The sequence below is a fragment of the Prionailurus viverrinus genome, chromosome D2 (genome assembly GCF_022837055.1).
Source record: "Prionailurus viverrinus isolate Anna chromosome D2, UM_Priviv_1.0, whole genome shotgun sequence".
In the NCBI taxonomy this organism is placed as follows: Eukaryota; Metazoa; Chordata; class Mammalia; order Carnivora; family Felidae; genus Prionailurus; species Prionailurus viverrinus.
The window spans coordinates 55295519-55311425 of NC_062571.1; the positions used below are offsets into that span (position 1 = coordinate 55295519).

Below are 15907 nucleotides of genomic sequence, written 5' to 3' on the forward strand. Positions count from 1 at the left end.
TCACTTGCTCTTCTATTTTTTATTTATTTTTTTAATGTTTGTTTTTGAGAGAGAGAGAGAGAGAGAGAGAGGCAGAGAGGCAGAGAGAGAGAGGGCAACAGAGGATCCAAAGCAGACTCTGTGTTGACAGCAGCGAGCCTGATGTGGGGTTTGAACTCACGAACTGTGAGATCATGACCTGAGCCAAAGTCGGATGCTTAACCGACTGAGACACCCAGGTGGCCCCTGTCATTTACTCTTTTAAAAAAAAGTTTTGTATGACTTCACTCATATGAGGACTTCAAGAGACAAAACAGGTGAACATAAGGGAAGGGAAACAAAAATCATATAAAAACAGGGAGGGGGACAAAACAGAAGAGACTTATAAATATGGAGAACAAACTGAGGGTTCTCCAGGGAGAACAACCTCTGCAGGGGCTGTGGGAGGGGGGATGGGCTAAATGGGTAAGGGGCACTAAGGAATCTACTCCTGAAATCATTGGTGCACTATATGCTAACTAATTTGGATGTAAATTAAAAAGAAAAAAAAGTTTTGTTAACTGTTCTAGGAGTGAACTTGGTGTGATAATAGCACCGAGTCAGGAGGAAGGAGCCCTCTCTCCAGCATTAGCAATACTGGTAAATAGTGACAATTCTGTCTCCATCAGCCCTCTTCCTCTCTTCTGACAAGGTCGCTCTGAGGACAAAATTGTTCTAAGACATTTTAATGAAATCTACACAAATATAATCACCACAATACCATTCAAAGATTATGTGGGTCTCGCTCAATTCAAAGAAAAAAGGGGAAAAGGTATTGCTTGATTAAACTAAAAATCAATTTATATACCTCTGTTATCTTCTCTCTGGTTAAAAAGAAGGGGCAGGGGAGATGCTGACTTTTGCTACATTCTGCAAAATGTTTTATAAGCATTGCCTCAGCTGCCCTGCCAGAGTGGCATTTTTATGCCCATTTTATAAATGAAGAAATTTGAGGTGGAGCTTGGTGACCCTGTTCATGGTCACAGAGACAGTAAGTGGCACAGTCATGACTCACGCACGGGGCTTCCTGACTCTAGAGCCCATCTTCCCAGCACACTAGGCTGCCACTTCTCATGAGCCGATAAGCTAAAGGACTAGAGTAATTACAAGCAAACCCAACACAGCAGATTCGTACGTAGGTCCGGGAACTGTGGCCTGGTCACGTTTAGTGTTAGGAGAAGATCAGAATTATGGTTGCATGGGCTCTGCATGGCATTTCCCAGCGTCCAGTGATGGAGAACTCTCCCTCTCATCACCGAGGATGGAGACGTGGGGCCTCTATCAGCAGGACGATGGGATGGCTGCTGGTATTGCCACCAGCAGAAACTCATGGCCCATTTTAACCCATAATTAGATAGGAACTGAGTAAGTTCCTCATGGAATCCAGTCTGTAGTAGCATTTGCCAAATTTCATTCCATGGAGATAGAAAGGCTTTCTGGTCATGTGAATTTAGGTAACACTGGGTTAAATGAGCTCATCAGGTTTCTTCATTGAAAGCCTTCTAGAGCTATTACTACGTCAATAGCAAAGTCTCTGGAGGAGAAAGGGGCATGGGAGATATGGAAGCAGTGGTTCCCGGATTCATTTCTAGCATGGAATACTCTTTTCAAGAAACATTTTGCACAGCTAGCACTTTGAGGAACATACTTAGAGAAATGTTGGTTTTCTGTGGGTTCCCATAAGCTTTGAATGTAGTAAGATGTTGTAGCAAAACCAAAAAAAAGTTATCTTCTTAGAAACTGGTTCTGGTTCTTCCAGAGAAAGAGTGGGTCAGATTTGGCCTCCGCTTCATCAAGGAAACTGAATCCCTGTATAGGAGGCAGCAGGGTGGCATGCATATGGTGGTAGGAGCCCAGGCTACCTGGATTTGAATACCTTGCCTCTAGCACTGACCAGCTGGGGCGAGTTCCTTACCCTCACAGCCTCTTGGTTTCTCCATTACTATAAGGGGGTAATAATAGCACCAACCCCAGAGGGTTCTGGTGAGGGCTGAATCAGTTAACATATGTAACTTGAATAGTCTTTGGCACATAGTAAACTCTATAAATTACTGTTTTGAATCATTGCTGTTTTTCCTCTATCTCTTCTCTACAAGTGAGCTGTGTTTCAAAGAGGCAGTTAAAAATAACAACAAAGTGGTGGTACTTACTTTAGGGTCTGAGCTTTAAAGTCAAATTTGGCTCTGGCAGGTCTCATCTAAACACAAGAAACAGTCACAATTTAAAATCACAATTTATGTACAATGGAAAGGACACATTTTCAGAAGTTTCCAGAAAGCAAAGCAGAAAAATTCACTCTAACTAGTTCATTCTGGTGTAGAAATCTGGGCCAAATTCCACTTATCTGACCTCAGTAGAACATTAGATGAATGTTTGATCAACTATGTCATGCATGAGAATCTCCCCAAGGAGGGCCAGATTTGGGGAAGAGATGCTTTGAAAAGTCCCATAGCTGAAGTGCTGTTTCCCCAAAGCTGACCATGACTATTAAAAACAACAACAACAACAACAACAACAGCCACACACACGCACACACCACTCAGAAGTCCTCAGACATTCCTTATCTATTGTCTCCATCTTTGGGGGACATATTCTATTTGTCTGACTTAAAATTATGATTTGCAAGTGGATGAAACCCTGATTCACCTCTCATGTCATCTTTGACTCCATATATTACTCATGTTCTGTGAGATCACCTCAAAAGCCAGACAGAGCAAGCCTTGAGTTCATTCTCTTTCTCCAAGGCTTCCCTCCCTTTTGGGTATTCCTCTCCCTCTGGATCCCCCAGGCCTGGAAGTCCTCCTCAGATTCCAGTTCCTCAAGTCTGTCGCTAAGTCACGCCAGCCCTCCCTCCAAAACCACGTTCAGGTCTGACCTCTAGTTCCTACACGTACAAAGCTTCCTTTGACTTCGTGTTCTTTACGCTTCCATCTACGGTCACTCAAGAGCACAAATAACATTCTCAAATATTTCCGTCTGTCACTTCCTTGCTTTGAAGTTGGCTGAGCCTCTCAAGTGTCCTTCAGATCAACTCTCAATTCCTAACGTGGTAAGTTAAGGTCTTCCCCAATTTCACACACTTCCTCTTCAATATTAGAGGACAAAGTGGGGGGTGGGGGGTGGGAAATGGGAGACTCAGTGAGGAACATAAAATGGTATTTAAAAGCTCCATCAAGCTTAGGGTTAGGTCCAAAACCCCTCAGTGATATGTCCCTTATGTGAAGGCCCCCAAAGCTGGGATCTTGTAGGAATTTTCTTTAGGGTGATGAATTCCCCACAGGAATTTATTTTTGCATTTTCACGTCGATGTTTCTATCTGTTCACATATATAGTACAGGTCAACTAAACGACTACTTTATAATCAATGCCACACAATTTCAGTGCCCGAATTTGTATCTGTCTGTGACCAAAGAGCACAATTTAATAGTTGCAAGCAAATAAGAAAGATGTGGAATGAATGATAAATGACAAGTTCGCAAGAGAAGGCCAGATGACCAACACTGTAAGGACAAAAATTTCAGGGATTCCAATTAAAAAACAAAAACAAAAAAACAAACGTGGTGGTTACCCCAGGACAGCCAGCTGGAGAGCTGTGTGAACTTTAAAAAATGTATACCAAATAGCACCATATTCACACTTTGAGTGGCAACTGAGTTCAGGCAAAATGATATCACCTGTTGGTTAAACTGAGTTCTACAGGTGTGCAATTTACTACTTAATTTGTAAACTGGCTTAGGCCAATACTGGGGATTGGTGAAAACAAAAAAAAAATTTTGCCCATTCAACAGAATCCACACATTACTCCAGGTTGAGAAACACTGATTCCATTGAACTGCTAAGACGTGTCATGAGTCATTGTTGCCTATACAGAGCATCATCGCCCTGTTTATCTGTCTCTGTCTCCCTGAGGTCTAATCCATCCCTCCCTCTCTCGGCTTGCACAACGTTGTCACTTGCTACAACAGACACAACTGCCAGGAGGATGCCTCTTCCACTACACTCCCAGCTTCCCAAGGACACAGCCTGAGTCCTATTTCTGCCTCTGCACAGGGTCTCGCACAGAATTGGTGGTCACTCGGGTTCTCCTCAGGGGGGCTGATGTCCATCTACACAGCCCTGTGCACCCGGGACTTGCTGGTCCCTACTTTCCCGTGTCTGTCAGTCAACATCTAGGGTAGTGATTCTCGGGGCGTTGTCCCTAAACTGGCATCATCAGCATCACCTGGGAACTGGTTAGAAATGCAATCCTTGGGGCCCACCCTAGAATTAGAACCTTTGCGGATGGGCCCCTAGGAGATTCTGATGAGCGCTCAAGTTTGACAATCACTGCTCTGGAAGGGAGGCAGGGTGGGTTAGGCAGTTGGCCTGCTTCTTTCCGTGGTTGTGCTGCCCCAGCTGCATTTTCACGTGCCTGTATTACCTACACCTGTCACCATGCAGCCCTCTGGTGCCTTCCAGGTTCCCCTCCTCTCCATCACTTGCAAGCAGGTGGGCCTGTGAATGCGGATAATCTGTCACCAGAGCCTTCGGAACAGGGTGGTTTTGAGGAGCTGGAATACTGGGGAGCTGTCTCTCCCTGGCGTCCGAGTGACTCCTGCCAACTTCTGCCTCTTCCTTGTTACATTTTCTTTTTCTCCGTCACCTTAGAGCCTCCTTTCCCCTTCCCTGCTCTCCTTCCTTCATTCTGGTTCTTTTCTTTGTCACAGAAACCTTCCACTTCTTTGAAAAACAAAACAAAAACCATTTGATGAATAGCCAGTGCCCCTGTCACTCAAAAGGCAGAAATGTGAATATTAATCTATTACATCTAAAGATTATAAAACTATATATGCTTTGGTGTCGCTCGCCCAGTTCCCTGCCTCCCAAGCCCCAGACACACACACTTCCCCAAAAGGAGGTAATCCTTAGGGAGCCACTGAGGGCTACATGGCAAAACATACCCTGACACAAGACACAGCATTTGGCCAGCATAAGAATTTCAACATGTTGTTGGGGTGCCTGGGTGGCTCAGCTGGTTGAGCCTGACTTTGGCTCAGGTCATGATCTCACAGTTTGTGAGTTCGAGTTCCATATCGGGCTCTCTGCTGTCAGCACAGAGCCCGTTTTGGATCTTCTGCCCCGCCCCCCGCTACTTGCACTCTGTCTCAAAAATAAACAAAACATTAAAAAATTATTAAAAAAAATAATTTCAACATGTTGATCCTAGTGCAGGAGGCCAAGGCCCAGATAAAATCACTTCAAAGGTTTATGCTTTCTTTGTGCCTTTTGTAATATTAAGTTTTATAATCTCAGCTGAGAAATGTCAAAATTAAGGGAACAAACACAATGTCTCTCAGAGGGCTCTCTCACTCTGTGTGGGCTTGTCCTAACTGCAAAACTCTTTGGGTTTCAAAGTTTTTCAGTGAGGCTGTAGCACTGCTAAACACCCTTTACAATTAATTCATCAGTTAATACTGAGCGGCAATTTCATTCTCTGAGATTTCGGGACCTGTGTAAATGGCGTAAGTAACACAACGCTTGCTAACTTTTGTAGTAAGTTTCACAACACCATCTCTTCAAAGAAGACTCATAACTGACCACACTGCAGTTACTAATGCACACGCACTAAAATATAAAGTTTCTAGGCAGAATGCACAGGCAGCACAGTGTCATGATAAAATGCAGGATGTAGAGGACTGGGTTCACGAAGGCAGGCGACGCTCTAAGGCATGCAGTGGGGGGCGGGGGGGGGTGTGTGCCAGCGGATCCCGGTCCCACAGCCAGGCATGCTTGAACATACAGAGCAAGGACATAATGGGACTCATGTCCATGACCAGCCGCAGAAGAGCCAAAGCAAGCCTATGGGGGAGCCAGGATGACAGATGCCGTTTGGAGAACTAATTTGGCCTACAGAAGGCGATGCTGAGGGGAGGCAAGCATCGCTTTGGGTCAAGCAGCAGACTGAGGCGACCAAAACAGACCTCTGACCCAGATTTCCTTTTTGCCGTATCGTCTATATTGAGGAGGTCCCCAAAGCGCTCATTAGTGATAAACTGATGGTGCGTCGGAATGACGCCCGTGTGGCGACGAGCTGCAATATCGGCCTCTTCTTGCTCACGCTTAAGTCGTCTCTGGTCCGCTAAAAGTTTCTGCCATGAAATTGCATAAAATGGGCAGTGAATCATCTGGTCCAGGGTATTGGAAAACTGCCAACGACACAACTGAGGAGACAGGTGCTGGATCAATAGGGAGGAAGTTCTGAGGGGCAGGCGTCAGATGGGCTTTATGGCCACAACTACCACATCCTTGGTGTAACCACACTCCACGCGCCCTGTGTAGTAGGGAGACAGCACTGCACGGGAAACATGGGGAGCACTGGGACATGGGGGAAGGACGAGTTCCAGACAGTTACACTGCTTGGAAAACCATCCTCTGGCTCAGCCAAAAGCCTCCTGTCCCCAGTACATGGCAACAAAGCCCAGGTCCCCCAGAGGGAGGTGCCTGGAGCATTCACAGGCATGCTGGGCTGGAGGTGGGGGGCTGGGAGTGCGAGCCTCACCTCGTTTAGGCAGTGATGAGTTCCCAGTGTATTCCCTTGGTGGGGCCAGGGCTGGCTGATTCCTGCTACCCAAATCTGGGCCCTTACAATGCAGGACCTATGACAACTAGGTCATTTTTGTGCTTGCTTAGTCTGTTATTCTAATATGCTCTGTAGAGATGCCCACTTCAAAAAATACGGCACCCCTTATCGGCTGGCCAATGCTTCCTCCGGGCACAATTTTTAGGAGGCCTTTGCATGTGAACTAAAAGCTATTTATGTGACTGGCAGACAACATCAATTACTTTCTTACTGTACTTTTTACTTAACTGTTCTTCATTAGGTGAAGTGAAGCTGAGTTTAAAGGAGTGATGTAGAATATAAACATAGAAGATGACGAATAAGGGTACCTGGGTTTAGAAGAAATACACTCTCCTCAGTTAAGGAACTGGTCATCTATTTCTATTTTTAAAGGCTTTTTCAAATAATTCAACAATGTTGCATTTTACCAAATGTTCTCATTTCCTATTGAAAATTCTCTGGAATAGAATTTTAATGTGTTTTCTTATTCCCTACCAGTTGCACATTCCTGGGATTAACATTCCTTATAGAAAGGCATTAATTAGAAATGGTCATTCTTAGCATTTTCGTAAGACATCAGTCATCTTCCAGCAGGCAATTAAATGCCTCAAGGGATATCCAGCCCCAAAGGATGGTGGGCCTGATTTATCCATTTTTCTCTAGGGTCTGCAAATAATCAAGTAACAACTCATTAAATGGCTGTGGGATGTCCAGTGCTCAGATAAGTTGTTGTAAAGATTAAATGAGAAAACACGTGAGAAAGTGCTTTGCAAAGCCCGGTGCTGTCAAAAATGGACCAGCCCAGGAATCTGGAGCCCTGGTTTCCAGCTGTGCCTCTTGTGTCAGTTAACTTGCTGCATGACCTTGGGCAAGTCTCTACCCCACTGGAGTCCTTTCCTGGCTAAAACAAGGGCTTGGCCAGAGGACTACTAATATCCCTTCTAGGACTGACATGTTCTCACTTTCAGAAATGCCACTATCATCAATATTAGGAATAAAGCATTTGCACAGAAAAACATCAAGACCAACACTCCATTAGCTGGAAGTGTGGGTTGTTTCTGTATCAATGGTAATGGACCGAGGTTTGAGGCTGCCACGTCCCTGGTGCTTGGGCCACGGTTACATAAAATCAGTGAAAGTGGACAGCAATGGAGCAAAGCTCCCAACCCAGTGCTTGAGTCTGACCTCAACAAATCCATCATTCCCACAGATTAACCACAGAAGGCAAATACCGTGAATAAAGACACGACATTCTTAAGGATTTGTGAGCCAGCCTTATTCAGCAAACAAGCTGGTCACCTTGTGAACGCACCTTATAACAATTGGTAAACCGACCGAGTAAAATATGCCCATGTGGCAGGCACGATTCTATTCACAAAGCTTTCCATGTTGGATACTAGTGTTTATACTAATAAAATGGAATGTCACCTTCTTTCACTTTACATAGGTGGGACCCTTGTATCTCAGTGACAGTGACTAGAAATGAAACAGTGGCCTGACGGACACTCACTGTAAGTCTGTACATCAAATGATTCCTTGTTTTCTCCCCCCTGGACAGGTGTAAATATCTTCATGAATATGGTGTTATGCCTGGAGAGGGGGAGCACTATGGTCTTTTTGTCCCAGCAGCAGTGACTATCATCATCCAGGACCCCTCCCCCTTCAAGGTCAGCCTTACCTTAAATCCTTAAGGAAAACCCGCCTTAACTCTGAAACCACTCAGCAAAACAGAAAATAGGAAAAGGGCTTCAGACGTTATAGGGAAGGGGCCAGAGTTGTATACACGTGAACACTGTCCCCTACTGCCACCAGGTTCAAAGCCATTCTTCCACTTCTTAACTTGATACAGGAAAATGGTCATCGGAGATGGTTTAATCTACAGGACCCTTTCCCCTGGGCATGCAAAGGCCAGAAAGCATGCCTTATAACACCACTTTATCACAAAAGAAGCTTGGGATTTTTGCCCATTTAGCCGATATGCAGAACTACCTCTTCTGAAATCCTTTCCCTGCCTTGTCAGTCATTCCACTGCAGTACAGACATTTCAGCAGCTGCGAGAAGATGTGTGCATCCTGAATTTCTTGGGGGGGGGGGTTCCCAACATTTACTAGGGTATCTCTCCTCCTCCTGAGTTAAAGGCAACTTCGTCAAATTGTTTTATAAAATGTATCATGGTGGTTATTATTTCTGTTTCCTCTTTCTCCTGCTGCACCCTTCCCAGTATGAGTTGTGCTTTGTGCCAAAGAGGGGTGGGAAAACACGTGGGTGGGTTTCCCTAGAGAATACCGAAGTGGGTATGGGGAGGGGATGAGAGGAGTGGACCCCAGATCCCCTCATGCAGTGGTAGGCAGCCTCTTTCTGAACCTCTCCTGCAGGGGCGCTAGTGAGACTTGGCATTTCGAACCTAGTGCCTGTGGCGAAATAAGTCCTACTTTTTGGAGAAGCGGAACAATTGAGCTTAGGTCACATAAACACCCATTTGTTAAAATGCCAATTTTTGCTTCCCATTGCTAGGTCAGGTCACCTCTGTGACAGATGACTAGAATGTTTGCTTCCTTCCTATTTTTTATCTGCATAAGAGCTAAGATATTTTAGAGATGGCATTTACCTCTTTATCATCATGGCGCCTTCGAATAAATTCTTCCGTGGATTCCAAATAATCAGCAGGTATAAAATGTCTTGGTGATTCTGAATCTTCAAAACAACAAAGTAGAATTAAAACAGGCAAAGATTTAGTGGGAAACCAGACTGGGATAAGATTTTACCTTTCATCCGTTATAAATACCAAGTTTTTACAATCATGGATTATTGACCAATAATCAAATTCTGAAGGACAAGAAAAACCAAATTCCTTCCCCCTCAGCCCCACTTTTTGGATTTCCTTGTAAACTAGCTCAATACAAAGAAAACGAATCAGAAGGCAAAAAGTGAGCAGAGAGAGGACCTTCTTTGAAAAGTGTCCCTACTAAGAGGCGTGCAGGACCTTACAGGGACACACCATACACTCACACACACACAGGGCCACTGAGAGAGGCTGCCTCTCAAAAAACCGCAGGGGGACTGAGGATTGGTGTGAACTGCAAGGGGTTCAAGAGCTCACATGGACGAATTTCTCAGATGAGCTAAACGGCCAATTTTTCTTTCGAAACAGAGTTTGGTGGTTAGTCTAAATGACATGGGGGGGGGGGCTTTGTTTTTAAAGAAGTGCAGCCACTACGAGCCATGATTAATTGCCAAGCAAAACAAACAGAAAACAAAGGACAGACCAGAAAATGAGCACCAAGGGCACACGGGAGGAGGGGACAAAGCAAGCAAAGTGGAGAGACGGGTGAGGGGAGACTGGGCAAATACACAAAGGCCACCTCCAAGGGATGTTCCCAGTTCACTTTGTGGGTTGTTGTTCCTGTCCAGGCCGTGGTCTGAGGACGGCATGGAGTTGCCATTATTAAAGGCCCTCAGGCAGTCCTCTGGGACCACAGGTCTTCCCTGAGGGGGCTCCAAGATCCGGCTCAGCCTCGCCATGGTGTGTCGGGAAGACAGGCGTTTGGGAACCGAGGGCTTCCCCCTAGAGGGGGTCTCGTCCTGATGGGGCTGGCTGGGGAAGTCTGGCTTCTGGCCTGCCAGAGGGGCTGAGAAGTCACCAGAGGGAGGCTGCCTGGGGTGGTACTGGAGGGGCTTTTTCAACCGGAAAGGGAGGGGGCTCATTAGGTAGATGTTCCTGAGGAGTGTGCTCCTGTCCCCTCTGAGATCTGGGCGCCAGTCAGGCTGCCTGGAGGTCTGCTGCTGCTCGTGCTTCCGGATGGTGGTGAAGCGGGTATACGAGGCCGGGCAGGTGCCCTTGCACTTGGTGAGGCGGTGCTTGGGGAAGTCTCCGTGGACACTGCCGCTGCTGCCCTCTCGGCTGTCGCTGGAGACGTTTGAACAGTGGTCGAGCTCGTCAGAGCAGGCAGAGAGGGGCTCAGAAGGCACGAGGCCCCTGAAGCCCAAGGTGGGCTCGGCCATATTGCCACACGTCGGGGAGGCGTAGAGCCCCCCGGGGTTCATCCCGTCCATCTCCCTGGGACGGAGCTTGGTTGACTCCAGGAGGGACTCAGCCGAGCGGGCCGAGATCAGGCCCCTCCGGGACAGTACAGGCGTGGGGGACTTGCTCAGCCTCCCGGACAGGTCCAGGGACGGCATGGACCGGGACCGCTGGATCAGCTGCTCAAAAGCTGTGATGCGGGAGGAGACGGTGTGCTTGGGGATGTGCTCTGAGCCCTCCTGGCTGGGGCCCAGCTCACCCCTGGCCAATGTCAGGCTGCTCCTTTCAAAGTGGGAGGCAAGATCTCGCACGCTCGAGGAGGAGATGGAACCCAGGAAGAGGCCAGCTCTGTTGATCTGGTGCATGTCCCGATAGAACATAGTGAACTGCAACCCGGCCCTTCTGGAGAGAGGGCAGGACCTCCTGGCGCTGGTGCCACACTCCTGCAGGCTCACGGTGCTGCTCGACTTGCTGTCCCAGTCCCGCCGGGAGCGCGTGAGCAGGTTCTCGATGCTCCCGCCCACTCGGAGGGGGAGACCTCTTTTGGAATCATTCAAAGACAGTGAAACACAAAGGTTCTCACAGCTCTGAGCCTTTTCTGCTGGCAGTAAGACGCTCTTCTGTTCCTGCAAAAGAGCGCTGGGAGCAGAGAGCCTGGGTTTGAATTTAGAGGGAAGGATTTCCGAAATGCAGGCTTTCGCAGCGGACAGGGGTTTCTTGTGCTTACACAAGGGGCCTAACGCATTGCTAGTGCTAACCGTTCGGCTAGGAACTGAAGATGAAGAAATCATGTGAGCATTCCCACCTTTACGATCCACTGGAAAGCATGCAGAATAAAATAAACAGACCCATTAGGTTAAAGCTGAAAGCCGCTTAAAAAAAAAAAAAAAGAGGTCACATGCTCATTTGTCATAAGGGTTTTGTGTTTTTTTTGTGTTTTTTTTTTTTTTTTTTTTTAGTTTCCAGTCGATGTCCGGAAGCAAAATAATCTGTGCTGCAAAGCAGGTGCAAAGATGCAACGGAAAACGGCCACCCTGCTGGAGTTATGGGAGCTAAGGCTCAGCTCCGTTCTCAGAAAAGGGAATCAGAACAAGAGAGAGAGAGAGATGCTTTAGGGAGAGCAAGGTTGGGGTTCAAAGGAAGGGAAACCACTAATACCAGAAAGAAAAATGGCCGGTGAGAAACTAGGGGAGGGGACTAAGAGGCCTCCAAGGCCTGGAAATGGACCTGCGCAGGCAAAGGATATCCTCGTAGCTGGAAGTCACCCACTGCCGACATCCTGATAACGGGCGTGGATGGGTGACAGACACCCAGATAACCGTGCGGATGAGCCAGAGCCCTACAGGCTTCCCCCAGTTACCTTTAGTGGAGGCCGAGCTGGAGGGTCGCTTGAGTCCACTCAGACCCTGGAGAGGGATGTCTCCACCTTCCAGGACGCTTTTATAGATCTGCCTCTCATTCTCCAAACTAGCAAGATCCCCGGGAGCCCCATCGGATTCCCTCTTCACTGCATGGAAGTTGGAAGAATATATACTAAAGACAGTGGAATTTTAAGAGAGAGAAAAAAAAGAATGGAAGTTAGAATTTTTAACATTTTTCTAAAAAGCACATTACCACCTGAGGGCAAGAATCACACTTCTTGGCATCCTGATCAAACACTGTCCTTTCTAAAGGGCAGTCTTACTTAAAGCTCTTCAGACAACACAAGCCCAATGGTGCCCCTGAATGTTCAGGAATCGTGCTGGAACAGCAAAATGCTCTAACTGAAATGATGGCATTTGGGGGCATCCCAGTAGCTCATTGGGTTGTGTGGCTGACTTAGGCTCGGGTCATGATCTCGCAGTTTGTAAGTTTGAGCCCCTTGTTGGTCTCTGTGCTGGCAGCTCAGAGCCTGGAACCTGCTTCAGATTCTGTGTCTCCCTCTCTCTCTCCGCCCCTTCCCCATTCAAGTTCTCTGTCCTTTGTCTCTCAAAAATAAATACGTGTTAAAAAACAAAGGAAAAGGAAAGAAAAGAAATGACGGCATCTGTGCTTTAAAAGAGTAACTCTGAGAAACTCTGGGGAGGGAAGGCTGGGAGAAGGGGGCGGGGAGGGCAGGGTGGGTGCTGGGGGACAAGATAGCACAGCTGAAGACATGAGCGGAGCCTCCTCTGACATGTTGCCAGCCAAAGTTGGTGACTTCAAGTTCACCACTTGGATTATTTCTCTGGGTTATTCTTCACAAGCACTTTGGCTGATGGAGCACTGAAGTCAACAATTATCCTGGGTCTCCAGGAAAACTGGTCACCAAAGGGGAACCTGGGATTCTATATGCCATTACTATCCCAGCCACATTTTGCACCAGCTTCTTTCAAAATTTGTAGTCAGAACCTTTTGAAATATAATAGGAGTATAAACTCTTGCTCATTTGCATCTTCTGTTTATTTTTATCTTGTTGAAATTCTAGGTATTTTTGCAAGTTACCACAAATCCTTTTAGGAATGAGGTGGGGTACAGAAAAAATTAAGAGCACTTACTCACTGAGCCCTTCCCTTCCCCTAATCCTTGTTTTCTACGCCCTCACCCACTGACACACGGAGACACACATATACACTCACTCAGATAGTGAATGACCCCCTTCCCACAAAGTACTCAGGCTTCTGCTAGGCTGCTTTTTAGTCCTACTGAATTCAGTTTACTAGTATCCGTATGGATTTTTTAGCTCTGAAGATGGAATTGCTTGTCCCAATATTTTATGATGAATATTATCAAGTGTATAGAAAAACGTAAGGAATTATATAGTGAACCCTCGTATCTTCTGGACCCCCAGATTCTACACAGAACACTGGACTGCATTTGCTTATCACATACCTATCCATCTCTTTCCCTCTACCCATCCATCGATGATGGGATTATTCTTACATACGACACAGCCTCTGGGTCCCCGTGGTCACAGATAATGACAACGATGACTCTACACAACGTGGTGAGAGTTGTGTATGGGGGAGGCTTGACGGTCATTCTCTCTTTAATCCTCACAAACAATCCAACTTTTCCCATTTTTGGATGGGGAAAGGAGGCACTGAGAGATCAGCACTTGTCCAAGCAGCCACCGTCCGTGCAATGGCAGCGCTGGAACTTGAGCCTTGTCGTTGGGCACCACATGGCACCCTCAACTGTACTGTTATATGTAACATTTCCCTACAACCGAGGAGGCAGTGCCTTCCAAGAGCCCAGGCTTGCACAGCACAGGAGTCCTGAGGATGCTTGAGCTCCGTGTCACTGTCAAGTGTCACCTGCCATGAATGTACCCCCGGGACAAGTGGCCCTGGAGCCCAGGAGTCAGAAATGGAAAAGAGGTGGAGACTCTGGTAGAATAGGCCATGTCTGCACCTCAGGGTACATAAGTTCCACTGAGCAATCCCATTGCTTCTAGCACTGGTGACATCCCTCATGGTAGCCACCGCTTCCTAGCTCCTTACCATGTGCCCACCACTGGCTTCCAGAGCTTTCCATGCTTTATTTCAGGAGACTGCCCAGGGGAGTCAGGATTCTCCGAGGTCCTTCTCCTCACTCTCTCTGGCCCCATGTCAGGGGATCAAATGCTTTTCCCCTTTTCTCAGCCAAGACAGGAGAACATTACTGAACACTTAAGGGGAAAGAAAATCAACTCTCAAAGCTGAGAACTTAAAAGCGTGAGAGTGAACCGGGTCTACAGAGCAGCCTCCAGGGTGTGTCTCCAAGAGAAGAAACCTCTGGAAGGGGCACGATACAACAAATCTCTTTCTCCCAGGCTGTGCCCTTACTGGCAGGGGGCCCACGAGCGGGTCCATGAATACACTCAATAAATATTTGTTGAATGAGTACGAGGTCAAATTCTCTGATGGTAAAATTGGTACACGTGATCTGATTAAGGATTTGCTTCGATTTATGCAATCATGCTTTTAGAAATTCTTTCACAAGTATAAGAATCTCATCACATCTACTTAGGCTCCTGGCTCCTGACATCAGGGACCATGGAGTCATCAGAATGGTGGCAACAGTAAGACTGCAGGGACTTGGCACGGCCCAGGCCTAGGCTGGCTGTCCTTACTGGCACCCTGGTCCCCGATTGGAGGTGCCCACTCCCACCCCCGGAGACAGAGGCATGGCTCTGCCAGGCTCAGAGGCCTGGGGACAAGGGCTGCCACCCACACAGCTTCTGGCTCTCCTGTTTCTACCCGCAGGGGTGCTCAACAGTGTCCCAACCCTCCTCCCCACCCTCTGATTGACACGGCGTCAACTCCAGTTAGAGGGCAGGACGACCCATAAAGGTGACTTACCAGCTGGTGGCACTATGTGCTACTTTAAATAAATGCAAGCTCATCTAAGTTACAGGCTTTAATTAATTAGCTAATTAATTAATTAATTACTTGAGAGAGGGTACAAGCGAGCAAGGGGCAGAGAGATGGGGGGAGAAAGACAGACAAGCGGGGCTCACCTGAACTGGGGTTTGAGCTCACCTGATGCAGGGCTCCAGCTCACCAGATACGAGACTCGAGCTCACAAACAGTGAGATCGTGACCTGAGCCAAAGTCAAATGCTTAACAACTGGGCCACCCAGGAGCCCCAAACTACTGGCTTTAACTTTGAATTTCATAATTAAACATAAATTTGCCCCTTAAACATAAATCTCAATTTCCCTTTTAGAGCCTACCCTCTTTTTGGTTGCAGTTTCTGACTTTTCCTTCAGCTGTGGTGACGGGACAGTCTCTTAAGCCCTGCTGGCCTTGGTTTGGGGTTCACAGACCTCCCTCAGCACTGGGGAGGGACTGAAGGAGGTTTCTACCCTGCTGTCCTCTGAAGTGCCTCAGCCTCGCTCAGAATTTCCAACACGGTCTTCTCCAGGTCTGCCCAGCTTCATCTGGTCATCACTCTGCCATGACTTCATAACTCTCAGCCTCACTACTTGTCAGAAATCCCCTCCTGCCTGCAGCCACTCTACTTTCTGGCTTCATTCCATCCATTATCACCATTTTGTCCTGCTTCCCCACCAGAATGACAAACCAGCAACTCAGGAAACCTCTCAGAATGGATTTGCTATAGCTAATTGTTTTCTTTCTGATACCAAAGCCAACATGCTTTTTCCAGATGTGTAAAATTTCCCAACTGGGGTCTCCTATAAGTTCTGGAACAATGCTTTAAAATGTAAGCTGTCCGTCAGATATCCTAATTATTGGAAAGACAGACATCATTTGTCCCATTGCACCAAAGGGAAACTGAGGGCCAGAGTGGTGAAGGCAATTGTTGAG

At 47.1% G+C, this 15907-nt stretch overlaps 1 protein-coding gene across 20 annotated transcripts in view; it reads right to left on the reverse strand.

Annotated features, from left to right (window-relative positions):
- SORBS1 (sorbin and SH3 domain containing 1) overlaps positions 1 to 15907 on the reverse strand; it is a 232478-nt gene that overhangs the window by 26805 nt on the left and 189766 nt on the right. For 14 of the 20 annotated variants that reach the window (XM_047825222.1, XM_047825217.1, XM_047825221.1 and 11 more), the window contains 4 exons: positions 11998 to 12170; positions 9225 to 9310; positions 5979 to 6146; positions 2169 to 2215 (listed from right to left, as the gene is read on the reverse strand). In XM_047825222.1, coding sequence (XP_047681178.1) covers positions 2169 to 2215; positions 5979 to 6146; positions 9225 to 9310; positions 11998 to 12170 — 474 coding nt within the window. Of the gene's footprint in view, positions 1 to 2168; positions 2216 to 5978; positions 6147 to 9224; positions 9311 to 9978; positions 11455 to 11997; positions 12171 to 15907 lie in introns of all 20 variants that reach the window. The other 6 variants (XM_047825223.1, XM_047825228.1, XM_047825225.1 and 3 more) reach the window with 2 other exon arrangements.